This window comes from Podarcis liolepis (genome assembly GCF_965112155.1).
Source record: "Podarcis liolepis genome assembly, chromosome: 3".
In the NCBI taxonomy this organism is placed as follows: domain Eukaryota; kingdom Metazoa; phylum Chordata; class Lepidosauria; order Squamata; family Lacertidae; genus Podarcis; species Podarcis liolepis.
This window is the reverse complement of record NC_139557.1, coordinates 96,464,580-96,489,029: the sequence shown is the minus strand read 5'-3', so window position 1 is coordinate 96,489,029 and position 24,450 is coordinate 96,464,580. Positions and strand designations below refer to the sequence as shown.

The following is a 24,450-nucleotide window of genomic DNA, read 5'->3' as shown; positions in this document are numbered from 1 at the left end:
GATTGTTGTAAATGCTGAAGCACTGACCTTCAACATTTGATCTGTCCTTGCTACTTACATAACTCCTGAGGTATTGTTTCTTCTTACGGATAGAAAGACTTAACAAAGAAATTACCCAGCAGTGCCATGAGCTGGATCAATTTCACTCCATCACCTAGTGCAAAATTCCGAAGACTACCTGGAACAAAAACTTGATATTTGTTATACTATTTAGCTCCACCCTCCAATTTATGCAGAAAATGAACACGGAAAAGCTATGATATGACATGATAAAGCTATGAATTTTCGTGTCCAATTTGATTGATTTGCAGGGTTCTTTTTGTACAAGTTGCTCAATGCTAAATAATAAAACTACCAAGCATGTACATTTTTAATAGCTGGAGGGGGAGCTGGGTACTGACATCTCAGAAATAATTAATAACTTGTGTTTTAAAGGGGAGGAAATTCAGTATAAACCAAGGAGATAAATACTAAAGTAAAAATTTCTGAAGAAGCAGGAGGAGGAGGCAAATATTTTATAGACCTGTTAAGAGCCTTTTAACAGCTTTAAAAATGCCATACATCACACAGCATCTTTTAGCACCAGTATTTCCTTTGTTACTAGAGAGGCAGAGCTGAAAGTTTCTTTGAAACAACAAGCTCCTGACAACAAACCCAATCACCAATTTCTTTCCATTACTAGGTTGTATTATGAGAAGTAGGCCACTTAGATATAACTCTGACTGGTTGCTGAGCTGGTGAGTTTTCTCCAGTCTCTCATCTGGGCTGGGTTTGGTCATAGTGCTAAAGCCATGCTTTGGCTAACTTTGACTTGCTGAATGTCCCAACAAACCACAAAGATAAGGTGCAGCCATATTTATATGATCAAACCCTGACTTACACATGTGTTCCATCCACTTGCACTGTCCCTTGATCTTGATGAAGGGAACATGCACTAGAACCACATGGGCAGTGGGTGTTAAGCAACACAACAAACTAGGATTAAGCCCAAGGCACAGATGTAACAACAAACCATTGTTTAGGGAAACCATGATTCACAAGTCAAGTTTAAACTTGTTGCCTGGTTTTCACTGGCTTAATAAACTAGAGTATACACAGGCTTTGTGAACCTGTGCTTCCTCTTTTCCTTTGTTCCTCCTTTCTAGCAGGTAAACAAACCAGAAAGCTGTCTTTAACCATTGTTTAAGGGGTTATCTGCAACTTCTGTTTACTGGGCTGGCAAGTGAACACAGTGCTGCAAGCATTTCCACACATCCAGCTCCAACTCCTCAGAAAACTGAAGTCTAGAGGTGGAGATATGCTTGGGGTGCTGTGATCACTTGCCAACCTAGCCTACCGATAATTGGAGAGATCACATTAGTGAGGCCAGAGCACCTGAGATAGTAGTCCTGTAAAATCATTGCCAGGTGCAGTTAGCTGTAATTTCTCTGCACAGCCAAATCTGAGAGGCAAATGCCCAGCAAGAACATGGCCCAGCAATTCTCTTGAGCAGGAAGTGCAAAACGGTAACAAGCTCTTTGATGCAGTCAAGTGCCCAGGAGGGACTATGTTTAGGCCAGCTAACTTTTAGCAAATAAATGCTATGTTGTTTTAAAAAATCAGTTTTTCAAAAGTGAAAGGTTTGATGTGCAACTATACGTTCTTGAACTACTTTATATAGGTAGGCAATCCATGACCTAGGGCACAGGTGCAGAGCCTTTTGGATTCTGGGGATCAGATATTGTCAAGTGAGTGGAACAACCCACCTGTCAATCACATCAACATGATGTCACATAATTGACAGGAGGGAGATTGTATTACATATCTAGACTTGTGCCCAGTTATTATTGTTAACAGTTTTATTATTGGGGGGGGGGTTAATTTTTTAAAAAAATGATTGAAAGGTGGGTTGTCCCACCTACCTGTCAAAAGCCCTTGAGCTTGGGAGTTACAGCGCAGGAACATCAGCAGCCCTATCCTTGAGCAAGTTATCCGCCTGATCGTTCCTTTGAAGAGATGCATGATATCGGTTGTAGGATGTGTGGACGTGGCTTTCCCCATATGGTGCCTCAAGCACACCTACACCTCAACCAAACACAAACCGCAAAACCGCATGCTTATTACAAGCATAATTCAAGCAGGGAGAGAGAACTCTCTTGCAGCCAAGGTGCAACTGGGTGACTTGCAACGGACAGGCGGAAGCCAACAGAACAACTTGCCATAGAGCCAGGGTGGTAGAACCAGACCCATGACCTTCACAGGCATCTTCCTCTGATCTCAGGAACCCAATACCTCCTCATCCTTCCACAGTACCTCGCCAATCCAACAGCACAGGGAATGCACCAGAATAGTGCTTTGTTTAATAGCAGAAGGAAAAGCTTTCAATCTGCTTTTTGTGGGTACCAAAGAGCAACAGAGAGGAGCAGAGAGATTGTAAGCCATAGCCTTGCTGCAGCAAATTCATATTAATTGGCCAGTATCTTTGGTCTCTCTCACACCATCAGTCCCAAGCCGCTTTTAATACATCTTAAGTTCCGTTTAGGGATCTATGTGTTTGCTCCAAACGAGCAGCACCGCTGTACTCTGCTTGTCAGATGAGTTCAGTGTCTTGCATGTGTTTTGTGACCACAACTAGTTCAGCTACATGGTATCATGTGAAACAAATACCCTTGAGAGTTTGTTCGTTTGTGCCACTTTCTGCTGTCTCATTACATTTTGCTGCTGGTGTCCTCCAATCTCAGGCATGAATGATGTTTCAATGGGGTCCCCTCAGGATCTCCACATGGCAGCATGAAGATTCCTCAGTTCTGATTACAAAAGATGAATATATTTGAGAGGAAAAGAGCACTAGCAGGCACTTTCTGTTCAAGAGCCTTATGAAGAAAATGCTCAGGGGTGAAAATGCAGGAGGAACAAGAAGATACCATCTCTTATCCATGCCGCCGGACACAGAGAGACGTTTCCTAACCCAAGGGGCCTGCAATGGCTGTATTTCTTCAGTGGCCAAGAAAGAATCCACAACTGACATTTAAGGCTGCAATCCTAGCTCATTTACCTGGGAGCATTCCCCACCAAATTCAACAGGATTTACTTCTGAGTAGCCATGGTTGGGAATAACTGTAAGAAATCAATGCACTGTAGGGATGCACTGTATATATTAATTCATCTGTATGTAGAATTATAATAGTGAAGGGATTATTCAAATAGGGTGTTAATGAAAACACGGGGGGGGCAGATATAAAGAACGAAGAAGATGGTGGGGGTTCAAAACTCTGAAAGGAAGTTCAAATGCAGGGGTTAACACTGAGTCAAATACTCAAATCCATTTTCAGTCATATGTCTCACTGGAACATGTGAAGCATTACATAAAGGTGTGCATCTAAGCATGTGTGAAGTTCCTTATCTCACCAACAGGAACAGCCAGCTCCTGCCACCCAGGATTAAAGTGAATGGCTTCCAAATTAGACAGTGTAACCTCTAGGCAAACAGGACTCAGCACCTCTCCTTCCACAAATGCCATGGGTGACAAAGATGAAGAGGATGCATCAGACAGAAGCCAACAATGTGTAAGCAGCTGAGTAAGCAGGGAAGCCAGAGAGGGATGGTTGGAGGAGGAAGAGTACTGAGGAAAGTGGATACTGGGGGGGGGGGGGGGAGCTACTGGAAAGGTACAGTAAGGAACTCCCTGCCACACACACACACACACACACACCTTGGCACATTGTCTAGGCTGCTGCAATGTCACAGAACTCTCTGGAAGACGGATGTCAATGGAACCTAGAGATGGAAAATACAATGTGGTGTGAAAAGATGCAAGGGATACCATGGGCTGAACTTCACATGTGGCCCCTAACTCTTGAAGACATGCATATCTCCTGATGGGTAGTATTCAACCAGGGGTTTATATTTAGAAAAGTGCATGTTGGAAAAATTGTCTGTTGATTGAGTATTCATCCTGATTTGCTTACACAAAGCTTATGCGGAGGTTAGACTATATCTGGTCTTTATTGAGCGTTCCTTCTGGTTTGTTTGTGGGATGGATACGTGACAATGAGCACTCATCATGCTTATTTGCTTGCAGTGTTTATAATCCCATGCTTTTCAGTGCCTTTCCCTATCACTTTTGTAACCACAAAAATAGTCTGTTTCTTTGCTGAAGTACATTTGTTGTGCTAGGGCAGCAAAACACTTTAATCCCTCTCACAAAATCCCTCTTACTTTTAAAGTGCAAAAGTAAGTTTGCAGTATGCTTTTGAATCCCTCTCACAAAACAGTGACAGTCTGGCAGCACCTTTAGAATAAATCGGCTAGAATAAATGGTCCTGCAATTTTGTCGACCTCCTTGGTTACAGAAAACTCTTTATTTTTCCAAACTTTTTTCTCATCATGGACAAATTCTTACAGGTGCTAGCTAAAATTGTCATAACAGAACAGTTCCCCACAATTCCACAGTACTTTTTCCTTCAGATTTTAGCCAGCCACTGAACAAAGAGATCACTTTTGATTTAGAGATGTTGAGGGTAGGTAGTCTAAACTGAACATCTGAGAGGCAAGGGAAAGATAATGTTTTATAGAAAGAAATGAATCCAGCCATGGAATGTTAGTTGGTGTGAATTTTGGTTCACTTTTAAGAGCCAGGCAGGACGTATTTTGTAAAGTGCTTTCGCACATAGTTGTATATGAATGAGCTGAGACTATAATAGTAACATTCCTGCTAAGTTGGTGCCATACAAGCATTTTGTCCGTATATGTATTCGCTATAGCAGCAGAAATGCAAAGTAAGGGGCTGCACCCCATACAGCCAAGTTTTTAATGCACATTATTATTCATTGGGGAACTAATAAAGGAACAGATTGTGCAGTGTAATTATTGAAAGTCACAAAAAAGAATGGAATTGTCAGCTCTGAAGCAAACATATTAATGTGATCTAGGGCAAGTAATTTAAACTCAAGTGTATCTTCTCCCAGTTGGTATGACTTTGGAAATTCGTGAATATAACCTAGTCTTTTTGAGCAGAATCCCAAAGAGTCCAGAGCTAATCATCTGCCTCTAAGTCCCATTGATTTTATATCCAGTCAAAAACATAATGCTAAGTATGTTTCAAATGTATCCCTTTGACTAACGCTTCCAGAGGTGCTGTTGTGTTATGTCTGTTGCAGCAAGAACGACTAAAAATGATCATGGTACAGTAAACCTGTTGGCCGTTAAGATGCTCTTAGACTCTTCCTCCTCCTTCGCTGAATCTCTGCTGGAAGAATGCTCCAACACTAAATGCCCAACTTCTAATGGAGGCTAGTTAGGCCTTAGTAACAGAGATAACTTCTGTGAGAATCAGTGGAAGACAGGAGTGCCTGGCATTCTCTGGTCCATGGGGTCACGAAGAGTCGGACACGACTAAATGACTAAACAACAACAACACAGATAACACAGTCCTGTGTATTGGGACAATCCTGGGTACATGGGGCCAGCACCAGGGCTGCATTCACATGGCAGTGTATTATGTTCTCATGCCTTTTCTCTGTCTGCTAAGTTGCACATTATATTTGTGCATTCACATGATGTAAAAGCTACTTCTGGAACCATAGTGGAATATAGTGCAAATTAAGTGGTCATTTCCATGTTATTTGCTTCCAGGTAAAATGAAAATGAGTGGTAAACTGGCACAATATTCCACTACAGTGGTACCTTGGGTTAAGTACTTAATTTGTTCTGGAGGTCCGTTCTTAACCTGAAACTGTTCTGAACCTGAAGCATCACTTTAGCTAATGGGGCCTCCTGCTGCTGCTGCGCCACTGCCACCACACAGTTTCTGTTCTCATCCTGAAGCAAAGTTCTTAACCCGAGGTACTATTTCTGGGTTAGCGGATTCTGTAACCTGAAGCGTATGTAACCCGAGATACCACTGTATAGTTCTGGAACTGGCTCTTATGTCATCTGGAAGATAAAAAAAAATGTGGAAATTAACAGTTAGGGAAATGTTGTGAAAATGGAATGAACTGCCGTGTGGATGAAACCTGTGAGTAAACTCTTGAAACTCTTCATTCTTCAAAGGACCGGGAAAACTAAGTGAGAGACTTCTTTGCTCATAGCAAAGGACAATGAAAGATATTAGCTAGTGAATAGAACATGACTTAGATTATGGTTGGCTATGGAGATAATGAACAGCTACTTCTTAGTGTGTCTTAAGGAATGTTGTGTGGGGGATGGGGGTGAGTGTGGAAACATAGTTAAAACTATATGGAGGATAAATAACAGATGCCAGATGGGAGACTAGAGAAATGCCTGAGGTCAGCTGCTAAGAACATGAGGAAATCTGAAGTCCAATATGTGCAGACATTATGGTAGATGAGGTAAAGGGACATAATCCTCACAATGAGATAATATGGCCTTTTCATATAATTGGAAAAAAAATTATGACAACTTCATTCGAAATATCAAAAAAATACAGTCAGCATAAGCTCTAATATTAATAGGGTGAGCAAATATTATTATCCTATTTAATCACAAGTGATTTAATGATCCTTATCTGATTATACAGGCATCCCAAGCAACAGTATTAAAATAAATAAATAGAACATTAAAAAGGGTTTTATCTGGTAAGCTGCTTGAAAATATCCAAATTAAATGGTACCAGGAGCAGGCGGGGGAGAGGAATCCATCAATTTTAATGGTATCTAAATATTTAAAATTACTATGGGTGTGTGCACAACACTGTCCAGTGTTAATAATAAGTAGGTCTCAAGCTGCTTCTATTAATCAAAGGGGATAGTTCCATTGACTTGAATAGGGAAAAAATAGCCCTGCTGCATCAGATCAGAGGCCCATCTAGCACAGCATCACAGTGGCCAACCAGATGCCAACCTCTGGAAGATGTGCCACAAATGTGTTCCTGTCAGCTTCATCAAAGACAATGAAGCAGATGAGATGATGGCTTGACTGCAAGGTGTGCAAGCCTCTTATTGACTGTGCCTGAAGACAGGAAAGAGCACATTATCATGCTTACTATGGGACAGTGATGGCTGCCACCGCAGCATCCTTAACTAGCTGTCCAGCAGAGCTATTCCAGGTGGTGAGTGGGTTACTGAATTTTGGTCCAGATAAGAAGGCCTTGGAGACCTGCTGTAACAAACATTTGAGGTCTTTGGAAGGCACAGTTCCTTGTATTCATGCTGAACTTGATATTGCCATTGCTACACATACAGTGGGGGTATCTAAAGCACATACAGTGAGTCAGGTTAAATGGGATTAGTTTTGTAGTCTGATATGGGGAACGCCCTTGAAAAGACACAACCAGCCAAATGTATACTTGATCCTTGTCTTTCATGACTATTAACATCTATTCCCTGGGCAGGGTTATGGAACCTCAGGCCTGCTGGGCCTCCCCATTTGGTCCACAAGTATATTTTGGCAAAGTCACACCCATTTGCCCTACACCTGATGTCATGTATGGGACAGGTAGAGACCTGATAAGGTTTGCAGACACAGCAGTTACCTCTGCAAAACCCAACCATTACATGATAGTCTGGTTTTCTAGACAGTTTTCATAGGTGTTTCGCAGGCTGTGCACTTGCTTGCACAGTTTGATTTTAAAACACGGGGGCAAAAAAGGGTTTCATTGTGATGACAGCTGACTGACAGGTGGGCTCACCTGCAAAACTTGGCCTGCAGAGGATGAGGAAGATAAAGATCTGGACCACCAGCCAGATCCAGTTCCCCACCCAACAGCAGGGGGTTAACTGGGTGGGATCCAGGAGTGATAAATTCCTCTTTGAAGGTGAGATGGTACCCACTGCTTTAAAAGCCCTCTCTGGATCTGTAGGTTTGTGACAAATTCTGCCCAGCTGCAAATATCTGGTCAGACAGCTCCAAGAGTGCTTGGAAGAGATGTGTTATCCAAATCTTTTTCAATTTGTCTTTCGGTCCAGTTTTGGCACAAAAATGACCTTTTTTTGTTTAATGAATGGCCTCTGCCAAGAAGGGGCAAAGGAGAATGTTGGTCTGTGGGTTATTCTGACTCTCTAAGCAGCTTTTGATACAACTGACCATAGTATTTTGCTGGATTGGCTCTTTGGGTTAGGAATCAGGTGAACAGTAATTCAGACTCCTTATAGATCCAGTTACAGAAAACAGCAGTGAAGAACTTCTGCCTAGCCCCGTGGAAATTAAACTGTGAGGCCCTGCAAGGTTCCATCTTGTCCCTTATGCTTGTTTGTTTGTTTGTTACCTACCACCCAACTGACAGGGTTGCCCCAGTCACTCTGGGCAGCTTCCAACAAATTATAAAACCACATCAAACATGAAAAACGTCCATATATATATATATATATATAGAGAGAGAGAGCGCTGCTGGGGGAAATCATCAGGTGATTTGAAGCATAGTGCTGATGAAACCCAACTCTATTTCTCATTGTTATCAGTCAGGTGAAACTGCCCAGACACAAGACTGGAGCTCAAAGGTTGTAAGGGCCAAACAACTAAGTAACTGTACTATAACTGTAGCATGTAGTTGGATAGTAGAGTGAAGCTATATTATACCTAAATATACGTGGTGTTTTATGCAATTTTATTTTCTTCTACAATATATAGGTGCATATGGAATAGAAGGCACCATGCCAAATGCTGTGTTGTTTTGAGAAAATCTAAAGTTAACAGAGTACAGTTGTTCATTTGTGGGAGGGACTAACTCTATGGCTCAATCTCCTTCCACTGGCTCAGAGCACGAACTGTCTGCAGCAGGCAGTTTCAGCCTACGGGAATATAGATCAAGCCCAATATATTTTTGTAAAATTGACATGTTTATGCTTTAAAGCTATTTTCACTCTTCACAATTGCCCTTTATAGACAATGTAACAACTAAATGCATAGTCTTTTTCAGCTCTAATTTGACCTACCCAATGTTTGTGTGAGTGTGTATGTGTTTAGGAAAAATATAAATGCCAAGTAGACCTTTAGATTAATAGGCACCATATTGGTAATGTACAAATCACTTTTAACAGCCACTATTACTTGGGGTGGGGGAAGGAGCTTGCTAACTGCTCTTTAATTAAGTACACTAAATGACCTTAAGGGGATTAGTAGTCTTGTCTGATAATCAATAAGCATGGCAAGATTGCTGTCCCATAAACTGGGGCTGGAGAACAAAATTAATCTGTGCAGATTAGTTCTCCTGGTCTGCTTTGTTTGCTGAAGACTGGTTCAGAATAGCTGTGGTGGAATTCATTCATCAGAGCTGCAACAAAATCCTTTTGCAAATATGGATTCTCATTTCTCACCTGAGAAGAACTATGCAGCTCAGGAACAAGGGCGAAAGAGTATCTGTATCAGCAACGCCCCTCCCCCCCAATCAAGCATGAAGCCTCATTAACGAATTGATGGGGTGAATGGGCACTAAGTGGGGCAGCCTTGTGCCCTCTTTTACAGAAGACAGTCCTCTATGTGAAGGGTGGTGCTGTGGTCTAAACCACTGAGCCTCTTGGGCTTGCTGATTGGAAAGTTGGCAGTTTGAGTCTGTGTGATGGGGTGAGCTCCTGTTGCTCTGTCCCAGCTTCTGCCAACCAAGCAGTTCAAGAGCACACCAGTGCAAGTAAATAAATAGGTACTGCTGCAGAGGGAAGGTACATAAACAGTGTTTATGTGTGCTCTGGCACTTGTCACAGTGTCCCGTAGTGCCAGAAGCGGTTTAGTCATGCTGGCCACATGACCTGGAAAGCTGTGTGCAGGCAAACACCAGCTCCCTCAGCCTGAAAAGTGAGATGAGCGCTGCATCCCATAGTTGCCTTTGACTGGACTTAACTGTCCAGGGGTCCTTTACCTTTTACCTTTAAACCCTCTATATGAAGGGCGGTCAGGAAACACCTTTGTATTTTAAAATGTCTCTTATTGAAGGGCTCCCAGTCTGTTCTGAAGATTAAGTACCATAAGAAGGGGGAGCTAGGCCACAAAACAACAGCTATTAGGCACCCTTTATCCATTTTAAAAATAAGTAACCCTGGCAAGGTATGAATTCAGTAGTCCAGTTAAAATGTTGCAGCTTGACGTGCAAGTAGACCCCCCCCCGACCATTTCCCAAAAAGAATCCCACCTGTGGACTGTATTTTCTCTTCACATCCCAAATATTATCTAAATACTACCGTTTATTAGTTTCTAATATTCACTAGCAGACTCTGGTATCCCATCTATAACTGCATATTTGCATTTGGACTTGGGGGACACACTTGGGTTATCAGGCCTCAATCCTGCATTTCCACAACAATGGCCCTACTTTACTCTGTGAGCTGTTGGAAGGTGTGCAATGAACCCAACTTTTCTCCTTTTCCATCACCCATCGGTGAGGGGCATGTGTGAAATACAAAAAACAAAACAGAAATGGTCTTGTTTTGAAGACAGGGTGTCTGTAAAACAGTGTTTATTACCTGGAAAGCCGTAACAAGGTTCATGCAAACTTAGGCAGTATCTCACTCCCCAAGAGATCAGTCATATCATGTGCCTTCAGCCTCTTTATGTCAAAGGACTTCTGGGAGCTGATTTTACAGCAATGGCATGATATAATAGAGAGTAATTAATGCTGTATCGAACATGTCATTTTTACCCAGTTTTATTCAATTTAATTAATTTGCTCAAATTAAACAACTCTGGTAGAAAAGAAAGAAAGAAAAAGAATGTAGATCTGCTGATTTTTCCTGACTCTATAAAGATGTATGAAAAGTTGGATATAAAGTGTAAAGAATGTGCATGAGAGATAGAGAGAAAGTCAACAGAGAATCTTAATTCAATTTGCTGAATTGTTTTAAGGCATATTGCTGGTTTATTATTCAAGTGTATCGTGCTCAAATAGGCATACATATTTCCAGGCCCACTTTAAATGCTGCTTTTAATGGTTTGGAACCAGGTTACCTCCTCCCACATATGCCTATCTGAACCCATAGATCTTCTTTTGAGGTCTTGCTGTAGATGTCCAGGCCAAGTGAAGTGAGGCAAGTGCTTACTAAGAGGGCCTTTTTGGTAGTGGCACCATGGCTATAGAATAGGCTCCCCAGAGAGGCTCGCCTGGCACCTTCTCTATGCTCTTTTGGGTGCAAGTAATTAAAACATAATTTAAATTATGTTTTAAAATCTAGGCTTTAAATTTCTTATACCATTTGTGTTTCAGGGGAAACTTTTTTGCTTGTCCTGTTAATTTTAATTATATATTTTCTAATATAGTTTTGTTTGTAAGCCACCCAAGTTATATTTCTTGTTGGGCAGCTATATTAGCTTATTAACAATTATCATCATTGATTCTAAACATTTTTATGATTATATTAGTATTCTTCGAATCAATATATGTTGTATATAAAGATTTTCAACAATTCTTTAACCTTTTATACTTACGTGTAAATTTCCCTTCACTAGCAATCCACAAACATGCTACTATTGATTGCTGCTTAAGGGAAAATTCTTCTTTTTTGCTTGTGTTATAAAAACATATTACAGCTGTGTTTTTTAGGTTCCTTCTTTTGTTCTTGTGAAAAGGTTTTGTGGCGTGAAGTACAGGAGATTGACCTTAATCTTTTCACACTGGGAGTTTGGAGTTTCTTCCCCTAAATCTCCTGGTTATAAGAGAGAACTCATTTGTATTTAAGATACAATAAGAGCCTCACAGAAATTCATTTAGTGGTGCTTTTAGTAAAGGAGCATCTATTCATTTTGGTCCTGGTCAGCCTTGTGTGGGATAGGAGACTTTTTTTTGTTGGAAAAAAATTATAGTGATGTAAATCACTGTGATAAGTATGTGAATTGCCAGTATAAGACACTTTCCTTTTTAATTTATTACTGAAATCCAAACTCTACAATTCTATGATTCCATGCTTCTAGGATTGTTGCCTTTTAGAAGCAACAGGGTTCCAAACTGTAGAAATATACAAGTCCCAAAACTCTACCCAAAAATCCAAAAATGCAATGAAAATGTATGCAAAATATTAAGTATGGATAAAATCTCGCATCAATTGGACTTTCACATCAGCTAATCCTGAATTTAATGATGATTTTAGAGGGAAATGGCACCCAGTTCTAAACATGATCAACTCTGTTTCCTGGAAATACAAAAGACTGCTTAGGTTCTCTTCTTTCGCTATTTAAAGATAGCAACAATAGATCACATTTAGCACTGTCTACTTCCCTTTATACATTACATAGTTACTACTGTCGTTAAAGTTATATAAAACTTGGAAGAATCAGTTTTGTAAATCTGTAGAAGGCTTATAGCTTCTAGGTTGCTTCTCCTCCCCATTGACTTCATTTTGCCAACAGTCCCTCACATTGTAGACAGTCCTAGTGAAGCTGTGAAAAGATTAGACAGAGCACATGGTACAGTGAACTGGAGAGAGTGTTAGGAGTGTGAGTTTAATGCTGTTACTGTTAAAATAGTTCCCTATTAACTCCTTTCATTTCCACCATTAGCACAATTGGGAAAACCAATAGATTATTCCCAAATGGTGCTAAAAACAAAGCTAAACTGCAGAGTGACTTCACTGCTTTTATACGAAGTATATACATGAGTAGTGGCTCTTCCAGTAGGCAAGCTTAGGTTGCTTCCGTGTTCGCATTTACAGCAAGTCACAGCTGATATTTTCTCTCCCTTTCAACGCTGCCTCCTTGATTCTCAGTGTCCATGCTTCTAGGTTTGTGGGAGAGGAATGAGGGAAGGTTCACCTAAAACGGTGATACCTCTGGTTACGAACTTAATTCGTTCTGCAGGGCCGTTCTTAACCTGAAACCATTCTTAACCTGAGGTACCACTTTAGCTAATGGGGGCGCCATGCTGCCGGCATGCAATTTCTGTTCTCATCCTGAGGTAAAGTTCTTAACCTGAGGTACTACTTCCGGGTTAGCAGAGTCTGTAACCCGAAGTGTTTGTAACCTGAGGTACCACTTTACTACACAGTACAACAATGGTATGAGATCCCACAGGGCATGGAATCAAGTAGGAACAGAAGGAGCTGGCCTGTGGTGGGAGGGTCCCAAAGGACATGACATATTTGTGAGATCAGGTGAGTGATGGAGGCCCAGTAAGGAGCTAAAGCCGTCAGGCCAGATGAAATGGGGAAAGAGAATCTGCCAAAACAAAAAAGATCCATGATTCAACTTCAGAATCCATGTTTTGTCCAAGAAGGGCCCAGCAGAAGTTACCAAGCATGTACAATATGTTCTTAAGTGCTGTCAATGTTTTTGGTGACTGAAGGGCAAGGATGTGCCATGCTCTTTCCTGTATGTGTCACACAGTGGCGTTGGAGATAAGTACATGGTGCATGGGAGGAGTGCTGATTGGACAGCAGCAACCCTTTGCATGAGGACCAAGGCTCTGGTGAAAGAGAAGGCATTGGCTCCACCCTCATGGACCTCTCAAGTACTTGTTTTTGATTGTATCTGATGAAGCACACTTATAGCATAATATTTAGTAGTAGTACAGTCGTACCTTGGATCCCGAATGCCTTGTGAGTCAAACGTTTTGGCTCCCAAACACCGCAAACCCGGAAGTGAGTGTTCTGGCTTGCGAATGTTCTTTGGAACCTGAATGTCCGATGGGGCTTTTGCAGCTTCCGATTGGCTGCAGAAGCTTCCTGCAGCCAATCAGAAACCGCATTTTGGTTTCTGAACGTTTTGGAAGTCGAATGGACTTCTGGAACAGATTCCGCTCAACTTCCAAGGCAGAACTATATTTATTACATTTGTTACTCACTGTATACAAAAGAAAAAGTAGCAAAGCAACTTAGCCAGATAAGATATAGATAAATAAGGACTTGTCTTAACCACTCCACTAAAAGATGATGATGATGATGATTAAAATTTGTATACCTCCTTTCATATGTAGATTTCAGGGCAATTCAGAACACAGAATTACAATATAAAAAGCACAAGATACATAATAAAAATAAGAACGAAAACAAACCAATAATCCTCCCTCCCACAACACATTTGAAAGGCCATTGGATGTCAATCAGCCCAAGGCCTGGTTGAAGAGGAACGTTTTTACCTGGTGCTTAAATGTGTATAATGAAGTTACCAAAGGTCTGAGTGAATAAAAGGGCCTTAGTGTGGTACCTAAAAACCAATGATGAAAGTGCCAGGCATGTTTCTCCGGGGACAACAATCCACTGGTGGGACGGGCTGGCTTGAAAAAGCCCATTCTTGTGTGGCTCCCCTCCAGAACTCCGTCTGTTTGGCACATGGTGATAATACTCATGTTGGTTTTTAAGGCACCACAATGCTCTCTTGTTTTCAGTTGCTCTTTAGCAAGTGCAGGGAGTGTATTGCAGTCCCCATTTCTCCCTTCCAATTAGCTGGGTTTCCAGCTGATTTTCAAACAGAGGTCCTTGTGCACTTACCCATTAGCTGAGGAACTGAATGTACAGCAGGTACTTGCTTCCCATGTTCATTTTGCATGTTTAAGTATATTGCTTTTGTATTTGTATGAACCCAGTGGCAGAGTCAAAATAGAGCAACAGGATATTTACCTATGTTGTAATATCATTATACAATATTGAGAGACAACATGGATCTTTTAGACCTGAGATGATTGTTGATGAATTGGTCTGGTTTCCAAGCACAATTTGAAGTGTCAGCTTTGACCTATAAAGCCCTGCACATCATGGGACCACAGTATCTGAAAGATCTCCTCTTCCCATATGCACGTAGGCCCTTCTCTGAGTGCCTCAACAATAAATTGTATCTATGAGGGTGAGGGCCTTTTCAGTGGTGGGCCCTTGGTTGTGAAACACTTACCCCATAAAGGCTCACCTAGCTCCTGTTTTAATGTATTTTCAGCCACAGGTAAATGTTGAATGGTCACTGTAAAATGTGAGGGTTCGTTATTGTTTCGCAAGTTGTGTATGTCTTTAAGGGCCAGGGCAAATAACAAGACCCAGTCTTGCAGCTGTGAAACATATCAGGTGCTGCTAGGTTGTGTTAATTAAGCTGTGTCAGCATTTGGGCATAGTATATAAGGAGCATCACCTAGCTCTCTTTACTCGGGGGGGGGGGGGGTTGGTGGTTGGGTCATGTTTGTTGTTGTTATCTTTAGTGTAGAAGGAGTTTTTGTTTTGTTATTAAAGCCTTGTTAAAGTTATTTTTGAGTTCCTTGTTATGCATGGTCTCCCCAGCAAGCTCTCTGCAGTGCTATTAAACCTCAAATAGCCAACAGTAAATACTTTAAAAAAATAAAAAGTCTAAGCCTTTTAACATTTTAAATCATGTATCTAAATACTGTGGACTCCATTGGTGGCTTAGAATGTTGTTCCACCTCTATGAGGGTGTTTTTGTAGCTATTATGAGGGTGTGTTTGTGGCTTTATAAGAGTTTTGCACTGTTCTTAGCACTTTGCAGGCTGCTCTCAGTGCTGCGTTGTGACTGCTGTTTTACTGGATTTCTTTAAAATTCCTTTTAATGGTTCATTAGTCAAAGAACTCCAGTTACGCTACAACTTAATAAATACAAATTCGGCACAACAAATAAATAAATTTATATCCTGCTTTTTTTGTAACGGTGCCTACTCAAAAGCGGCAATGTTGTTGTTTTATGACCTAATTTCCTCTGAAAGCCACAGCGAAGTGCTGTCCTTTCTGTGCATCTCGAAGGCCTCCCATTTTTATGGCCCAATTAATTATTAATTTGACTCTCATCTGCAAAATCGGAGGGAGTCCGTGTCCTTCCAGGCAGCGCTCGCATTCGCGCGGTGCCATCGCATTCCTGCAGCTCTGCTTTCACCTACTGTAATTTCTCTGCTAATAAAGAATATTTAAAAACTGGCCAGGAATCCTAAATTTGAAAAACTCGCTGTTTATTTCAGTGATGCTCCAGAGAAATGATAATGCAGTCCTTTTCCAGATTTAATTTAAACAGGAACAGGGAAAACAAATCTCTGTGGAGGGCATTTGACAATAATAAAATATTTCTCCCAGCGGGTGAGCTGGTAGCAATTGTATTGTTGCCATCAAAGCTCACGTTGCAGCAGGTCATTACCATCATAACAAGCCCTTGGACCAACTGGCATGGGCATGCAACATTGAGCTCCTGATGGGCACATTATTTCAGACCTTTAACTTCACAGAGAACAAGACAAATGCTCCTGGGAAAGGAGGATTATATTTTAAAATTCCTTTCTCCCTCCCCCCCCTCCAGCCTCGCTTAATAATAAGATGCCACACGTAATCAATTGAATGCTTCTTGCTTTCTGTATATTAACTGATTTTAAGAAAACTGAAGGTTGGGTATTTGAGTCTTGTGGAAGAACGGCTGTAAAGCCTAATAAAAGGATAAACACTGCTCATGTCTAAGACGTCTCAGTTCACAGCGCACATGAAAGCAAAGCACAAATAAAATAAAGGGGGAAAGTGGGCAAATAGCAACAGGATTCCTATTTTTGGCGTTCAGGTGAAATTTTAAGAGTATGCTGTAGGACAGAAATAGAGAGGCTGTGGCTGTATACAATTGTTGGGCTGCAACTCCCAACAGTCCTACCCAGCACGACCAACGGTCAAGGCGGATGGGAGCTGTAGTCCAGCAATATCTGGAAGGGCAACAGATTTTCCATCTTTGCTATGAGTACGATTTGTTCTCTTCAACATTTTTGCAATTTAGATATTGCTATGTAAGTCTTTCCCGACTGCTGGCATCAGTAGCTCAAGCTGCCATGGTCCTTTCCAAGTCACCAAGCTCATCTTCCACATTTTGGTAACGCAACTGGTCACCACATTTTGGTAACCACATCCTTGGCCCTTGATAAAGGGCTTCTTCACAGACCGGTATGTACTTATAACTGAGCTGACATTTTCCAGCAGGAACTTCTAGTTCAAACAGGGGGTGTGGGGTCGAGACTAAAGGAGCACAGCATATCTCTCTCTCTTTTTAATTTACTGCCACCAGTTTCAGTTCTCCCAAGACTGCCATTTCCCTCCTCGAAAGCTGCTATCATAATGATGCTACATGATGACTGCGTGACATCCTGGACCATTTGGGTATAAAAATGGCAAGCACTAATCATCGGGCACTTGGAGAAATACCAATAACAACTCTGGTAAGACCTTATTCCATTCTTCTTTGCTGAGGTGCCCCCTATTTTACCACCTGCAAATGGGGTGTGGCAATATGTGGCGTGTGTGTGCATATTTGTCTCTGTTTTAATTTAATATGCATTTTCCATTTTGATTTTACTTTACAATATGTTTTAAGTTATTGCAAGCCATTCTGTGGGTCCTTATGGTTCAGAAAGCAGAATATAAATCAAATGAATGAATCAGTGTGTCTCTCTTTGTTCTCAGCAGGTTGCCAGCCACTTTAGCCATGTATGTTCAGTAGGGAGGCTTGGCACTAGGTGCAGGGAAGGTTAGTGACAGATGAAAATCAGTAGCATCTTGCTGAAATGAACATTTCTCAGAGGGCTAGGCTAGATTCTTGCAATATGCCTTCTGCAAGGGGTATTTTTGTTGTAGGGACATATCAAGTGATCTCTACAAAGTGGACTTGAGTGGGAATGATTGTGAATTCAGTGGTCAGTCTTGAAATCAGATGGAGTCACAGAATGCCAGTAGATTTCAGGATCTTAAATTTCTGCACAAAACCACTTGTAACTGTGGTGCCTTTGCTTCATATTTGAAATGGACTCCTCTGTTTACCAATGCCAGGGGCTACTGGGCACTGGGTACAGTATTACTTAACTGCCTCTCTTGGATTTTTGCAATGCTGTTAGGTTTCATGGGGGAATGTGTGGTTTCCTTTTCCAAATCTTGGAAAGCCCTTGTTGCTTTTCAGCACAATATTTTTATCCTCTGGGAAAATGGTGTTTGAGCAAGGAGATGCTCACTGGATCCATTCAGACACTCATAACAGATATCAGTTACCAAGAGGATTTTGTAAATTGACAGCTGTGTATGACAGGCAGTGTTTACCCCGCTAGTCCTGGTTCCTTTATTTGGACTAGTCAAAAAATATAAGAGTATGCCACAGTCACAATACGGTTTTTATGTGTCAGGACTGCTGAATCAGTGCACCCAAGACCCAAGAAAAGCCACCTGCTGTCACTGCATGGCTCAGGCCTATGATATATACAGTGGTACCTCAGGTTAAGTACTTAATTCGTTCCGGAGGTCCATTCTTAACCTGAAACTGTTCTTAACCTGAAGCACCACTTTAGCTAATGGGGCCTCCTGCTGCTGCTGCGCCGCTGCCACCGCACGGTTTCTGTTCTCATCCTGAAGCAAAGTTCTTAACCCGAGGTACTATTTCTGGGTTAGCGGAGTCTGTAACCTGAAGTGTATGCAACCCGAGGTACCACTGTATAGGGTTTTTCCGATTCAAGCCATAGCACCGAAAAGGCTTGCTTCATGCAACCATTTTGTTAGCATGCATTTAAAGATGATCAATGCAGCCTAATCCCATGGCTAAGCCTGGAACCTCAGTGAAATGGGTTTTGGGATTTGGGGAATCAGCCGAGAGAGTCTACACCTAGGAAACAGTGAAAAGAACACACATGTACATATGATAAAATGCATGAGGCAAATGATCAGCATCTTTTTTAGAGGGCAACTAGCAATCAGGTGCCAAAAATCTGGGTTAATTTTTATAAGAGAGAAACAGAGCATGGAATAAAATGGCAGTAGTATAGTAATAACCAAATTTTATACAAGTTCATTCTGAATTAAGTCCATTTGGCGTCTGACCCAACAAAGCACATGTGCAACAGCTGGAAATTGTCTTGCATGAGTGGAGGTCAGTTTGCATGTCTTTGTGTCCAACCCTTACTAATTGGGTGGGGAAGAAACCACTCCTTCCCCCTTCAGTCTCTCCCCCCCACCCTGGAAGATATGGTTAATTGTTACATCTGAATGAATAATTGGAAGCAAGCCATGACATGGGACTAATCTGAAGTGAGTTTGCATTATACTGAAAATATCAAATATTATGTGGGCCTGCACCAAGTAAGTTATGGCCAAAGAGAGAAAAAGTTGCACAGCAAGTTAAACCAAGGTTTCAGCAACAAATAAGAATGATCACAAGCCATTGTTAAGTATTACATCTGGGCTGGGCATGGGTGAACAAAAAACCCCAGTCAATAATAGTCTTAATAGTGTCGTGAATTCTTAAGAACAAAAGAAAACATTTTAGGGAATTTCTTTCTAGTAACTTCTCCAAAAATCACGTGCCACAGTCTCCTCTTTTTGTCATAATTTGGAATCTCCGTGTAGACATGTTTTATGAGTGCAATATACCAATACCAAAAGGGAGCCTGGTGATTTATCTTAATAGTGGAAGGGGTGGTGGAAAAACAGGGACAGGGGCTGAATACTCCGTTGTCTTTAGAAACCTTTGTGTCATACGACCTCTCTAGGGACTGCCTAGCACTGAAGGTGAGAAACATGTTGAGCAAACAAATGACAAAATACTATCATGACAGGCTAAAAAGCAAAATTAGTAGTTGTATGTTGATTCTAAAAAAAGTCTTCTAGAAGCAAAAGTTGACCCTGTGGCAAGAAGGTACCACCTTTCTGACTCAAGCCAGAGATGCTGTTTCCTGATACATTTAAATCAAGGCTCAGCTATGGTCCTGGAGAATTACTAATGATCATCATTAACACCAATCTATATTATCACTCTACTAGCTTTTTGGCTTGCAATTCATAAATGCTGTTGCAAACAAGATCTTATTTTATTTTATTTTTAAAAAAGATTATCCAATTTGTAAAATAAATGAATAAATCACATTTTAGGGGTGGAATGATGACTATAGCTGTTGATGAAGAAAGCAAATAGCCCATTGAAGACAGTAGTAATATGATCTCAAAATTGCAGGGAACTTTTCTTTTATGACACTGACTGAGAGGTAATGATTTTCGGTAACGTGGCTTGATGTGGAGATGTTTTAAGATTAAATAAGTGCTTGTCAGAATGAATTATAATGTGTTAAGGGACAGTCTGCATATTCAGGTGTATGCAAAATGACTATACCACCCTGAAATTCATTTTGACAAGTCTTTATATAGCATGTAGCCATGTGGCTACATTAGCTGGAGGGCGTAGATCCTTAGAGCTCTACTAAAGGTAGGGCTTATTGATTTGATTTCGGGGGGGGGGGGAGCAAAACAAAAGCCACAACGCACAAAAAAATTAAAAGCAATTAAAAGTGGAAGCTTGTTTAATATTGCTCTACCATCATCCTGAAAGGCATAATAATTTGAGTTACACATCTGAACTGATTGGAGTTACAGAACCATATCTCCTTTTTGCATTTAACAATATATACAATATAAAATAAATACATTTACACAAATGGACATTGGTTGGAGCACACAGTATGATACACATCACAAAAATATACAGTTGATTGCTTTACAGATGTGAAGCCCATCTACAGCTATAGACATGATTTTTTTTTCATTTCTGTTTTTTACTAGTGGTTATTATGCAACTCCTGGATTATAATAAGCAGCTTAATTCAGTTTCCCCCCCTCTTTTGCGATCTTTGCACAATAAGACTGCCATAAAGTGTTTTCCTAGGCAGGTAAACAGAGACGCTTAAATAATTAAAATACAATTACCAACACCCATTTTCTCTTCCATAAGAAAAATAGCAGTTTTAATTTTTTATATCTTTTTATGTTAGCATTTAAATGCAAAATAGTGGAATAAATACAACAATCTGATTTGATTGAAACAAATGTGTAACTTCCAGGAGTCACACAATCATATTGCTTTAAATAAGGAGAAAGAAATAACAGTAAGAGGAAAGAAAATAGCCTATTAGAAATTTCTTCTGCACATTGAACTGAATGGGGGAGCCACACAAGACCATAGAGCTCTTACACATAACCCTTTCATTTCAATGGCTTGTGCAGGAGAAATTCCATCTGGATCAATTCCTCTAAACGAAATTTGTTATGCTAAAACACCTTTTGAAATCTTCCCCAATACTTCACAATAAATAAGTTAAAATTTCATTCAGCAAGGTTTAAGATGAATGTTATTCTAATGCCTGTGCAGTGTATCTGTGTTTCAGTTAACAATTGTACAGCCACGAGATATTTGTTCATTGCAGCTCTAAAAATTACTGAAAACCAATAGTAAAAAAAAAAAATTGCACTGTGTTCCTTTAACACATTCCAGCTTTCTTAAGTCTTTGTATGCTTTTCTTTTCTGAGTGTGTTGATTGGCTATTGACCCTGAAAACCCAAGTTCTTCAATGCGATACAGCAAAAACAATATTTATATTAGATATTTATATATACATATATAGTGTAGTTGAACAGTAGCAACTTAAACCCTGCACAAATTTTCTGGAAAATAATTATTCTGCACTCTTACATATATAAATAATTTTATAGAATCAGCACCATTTCCCTCCCCCGCCCCCAGGAGTTGTGAGGTTTTGCCATTTTTCAAAAGGGACGTGCCAATTTCCAAACTCCTATCACGCTATTAATTTCAGGTTATTGGCCAACTGAATGAATTGCTAATGATGATTTATCTAGGACCACACGACAGTCACTTCTCTACTGAGAAAAACACAATCTACAAGAGAATCCCATATAGCTAATGAGAGATATACAGTATTTCTAGCACAAGGTTGATGTATCATCAGCCTGTTGTATTTTGTTTAAAGCACACGAGTAGCAATAATTTTGGAAACGTGTCTGCATTTAAAAAAAAAAGGTTTTGCAACAACACAGAGCAAGTTAATAACAACATCTGAGAGATGATTGGATGAAAGCTATATTTACAGCGTTTAAAAATTAGACTTATCTATAATCTTGAAATATTCAAAGTTTTATTTCTAAGCTATACATAGGTATTCTATAATAAACTGTTACAGAAATTATCCCTTGTTTTGAAAATATTATGATTTCAATGTGTATTTGTCCATAATGAGTACTTGGTTGGATTTTTTTTTCCAATTTCTTAATTATTACTAGGAAGAACCTTATTATCAGAAGGAATAGAATATACTACTGAAGTCTCCTGAGGAATTTTACATCCAATATTGTCTCTAATTCTACCCTGTGTCTATAAGCACACGCCACAAGAATCCAAACACCACAAGAACAAGACAACAGTCTTTGAATGCAACAGAAAAAATTCCAAAAAGCACAGCAAACATGAAACATTGAAAAGCTGAACTACATTTCCTTTGTTTGTTAGGATTACAATTTTAATTACATTTGTGTACATAGAATAAGGTTGTTCACATAGTACAGGGAGCAGCTACTAACACTGGTACATTGGTATAGCATTTGATGGAGGTTATTGTTTATTGGTTATTTAGCAACTGTAGTTTTCTGGGGGCATCTAATTAGTTTATACATTAGATTACACCTCTTAACAGTCTTGAAATCGACCAACTTTTATGCTGTGACAACACTGGTTGAAAAAGCAGGTATACTGGTTAGGCTGTTTGTTTAAAAATGGCAATCTACCCAAAATAATATTTTTTTACAAATTAATAAATAATGGGTACTAGGTACTAGTGCTAGGTTCTTGAATTTGGTCAGAGGCTGACTATTCTGATATCTGATTCTGCCTTATTGCTAGTTGCAGTGGGTTGAACTTTGGAATAAAGTCTGCAATTTTGTAAAGACAAGCCATATTATTAATTAACACACAGTATCATGTAGCAATTGTACCTTGGCCGTACAGAAGCACTTACTAACTTTTTTTTAAAATTTCTATTTGACATGGCATCTTAACATGTTAGACTACTCTGATATACTGTAGGTGTAATCTAATCCTTTGTTTCAGTGAACACTTAAGATATAAACTGGAGCTCATGCGAAGAAACGGGATGTCTTAGACCAGACTGGCACACAACATAAATTGCATCCGTGATAATATGCACCTTCCCTTCAACTATTGCTTGAGTAAGATAAATTCCCACGTTAACAAATGGCTGAAAAGTGGTAAAGCTGGTAGAAAAAAATCTTCTGTTAGTAAGAAGAACCAAAACATTTGTTTTTTTAAAAAAATCTTCCTTCAGGATTCATTTGTCCTTCATTAACTGTTTGTCATTGTTCAAGCCAGCACAAAAAAATGCAGTATTTATTTATTTATCTTTCCTCTTTAGTATTGCATGAATGAATAAAGCTCAAACTATTCCCTGAAAAAGTTACATCGTAGCTAACCTAAGAAATATCTGGAAGACTTGAAAAAACAATTAAGGAATCAAATGGCTGTAACTGATCTAGATGGAAATGCAATGATAAGAAGCAGCCAATGCGTCGTCATCGAAGTCGTCTAATTAGAGGCTGCTCTTGTGAAACCTAATACTGCATTCAGTCAGTTCATCGTGTTGTACTGTACTGCTATTTACGATGGTTCTCTTTTGATTCCTTTGTCATTGGGGTATTGTGGTTCGTAATAAGTTCACTGGCATCCATATTATGGATTTCAATCCTTTGGCAGGCCTGGCTTCCATCTCTCTTCTATTAGAGACCTCTTTTTAAAAGATTCAGCAGCATAGGATGTGGGGGAGAGAAAACGAAAAAGAAAAACTAGAACGGTAAAAAGAAGAGAGAAATCAAGAAAGGGAAACTGTGTCGGAGAAGACACGGAATAGAAAGAGCTGCTGCTTCTCAGTCTTGCTGCGACGTATCACTGCAGTCATTTTAGTTTCCTTAATTTAGATGCTAAAGTTTCTTTGTCGTGGTTTTCCTGTTTATGGTTTTCCCTTTCATTAAAATTCCAGCGTGCGTGACTGGAAGGCCCAGGATGCTTTAGTCAGACCTTGGCCTCCAGCATTTCCAAAAAAAGTTTGTGCATGGGGACTTTGCCTTCCAGTTTGATGTTGTAGAAGTGCTGCACAGCCTTGGTGGAGGTTTGCCTCAGCAGCGGCAGAGTCATCAGCATCTTGCCAGCCCGGCGCGGGTCTTCCATATGCTGCCCGGCCTCATAATCCTGCAGTGCCTCATGTAAGACATCTTGAAGTTTCTGAACAGCTTCGACATCTTCTATGTGCATTGAGTCTGCAAAACAAAAGAGCAAAACAGCAGTTTTCAGTTTCCGTGCCAGAAAGCAAGATTACGATGCCAATGCTCTAGACTGTAACTTGCACCGTAATAAGGAGCAGCACAATAATTGTTTATGGATTTACATGGATTTACCCAGCATTTTCTGGGCTCTCTTATGAGTAAGTTAGATAATTACTCTCATATTACCATATTGACCTTCTGGAAAATGTTTGAGTCTCTGGTGTAATTACAAACATGTAATTGCTTCCTGCGCTTGGTTTATATAGATTAAGAGAAACTAGCATTGAAATTTGCATTGAAATTTGTATGAATATTTTCTTTTTCTTGACTTTTAAAAGCATCTTTTCATTAAGTCTTCTTCGTCCAGTTTACAGACCTGGACTCTGTTTTCAAAATGTATTTCCTAGATAATACAGAAAGCCCCAAACTCTAGGAACAAACCTTGAAAGTGCACCAACTATGTTTTCTAAAACTCTACGTGTAT

The 24,450-nt window shown here is 40.1% G+C and overlaps 1 protein-coding gene and 1 long non-coding RNA gene across 37 annotated transcripts in view; one reads left to right on the top strand and one right to left on the bottom strand.

Moving 5' to 3' along the window:
- Positions 1–24,450, top strand: part of LOC310702847 — a 42,348-nt gene that overhangs the window by 6,503 nt on the left and 11,395 nt on the right. For 3 of the 4 annotated variants that reach the window (XR_014523690.1, XR_014523691.1, XR_014523693.1), the window contains 2 exons: positions 3,394–3,545; positions 16,879–17,029. This is a non-coding gene — a long non-coding RNA (uncharacterized lncRNA). Of the gene's footprint in view, positions 1–3,393; positions 3,558–16,878; positions 17,030–24,450 lie in introns of all 4 variants that reach the window. The other variant, XR_014523692.1, reaches the window with a different exon arrangement.
- Positions 20,116–24,450, bottom strand: part of ESRRG (estrogen related receptor gamma) — a 476,442-nt gene continuing 472,107 nt past the window's right edge. For all 33 annotated transcript variants that reach the window (XM_083494560.1, XM_083494553.1, XM_083494561.1 and 30 more), the window contains one exon: positions 20,116–23,960. In XM_083494560.1, the coding sequence (XP_083350686.1) occupies positions 23,716–23,960 (245 nt within the window). In that variant the 3' untranslated portion in view covers positions 20,116–23,715. The remainder of the gene's footprint in view (positions 23,961–24,450) is intronic.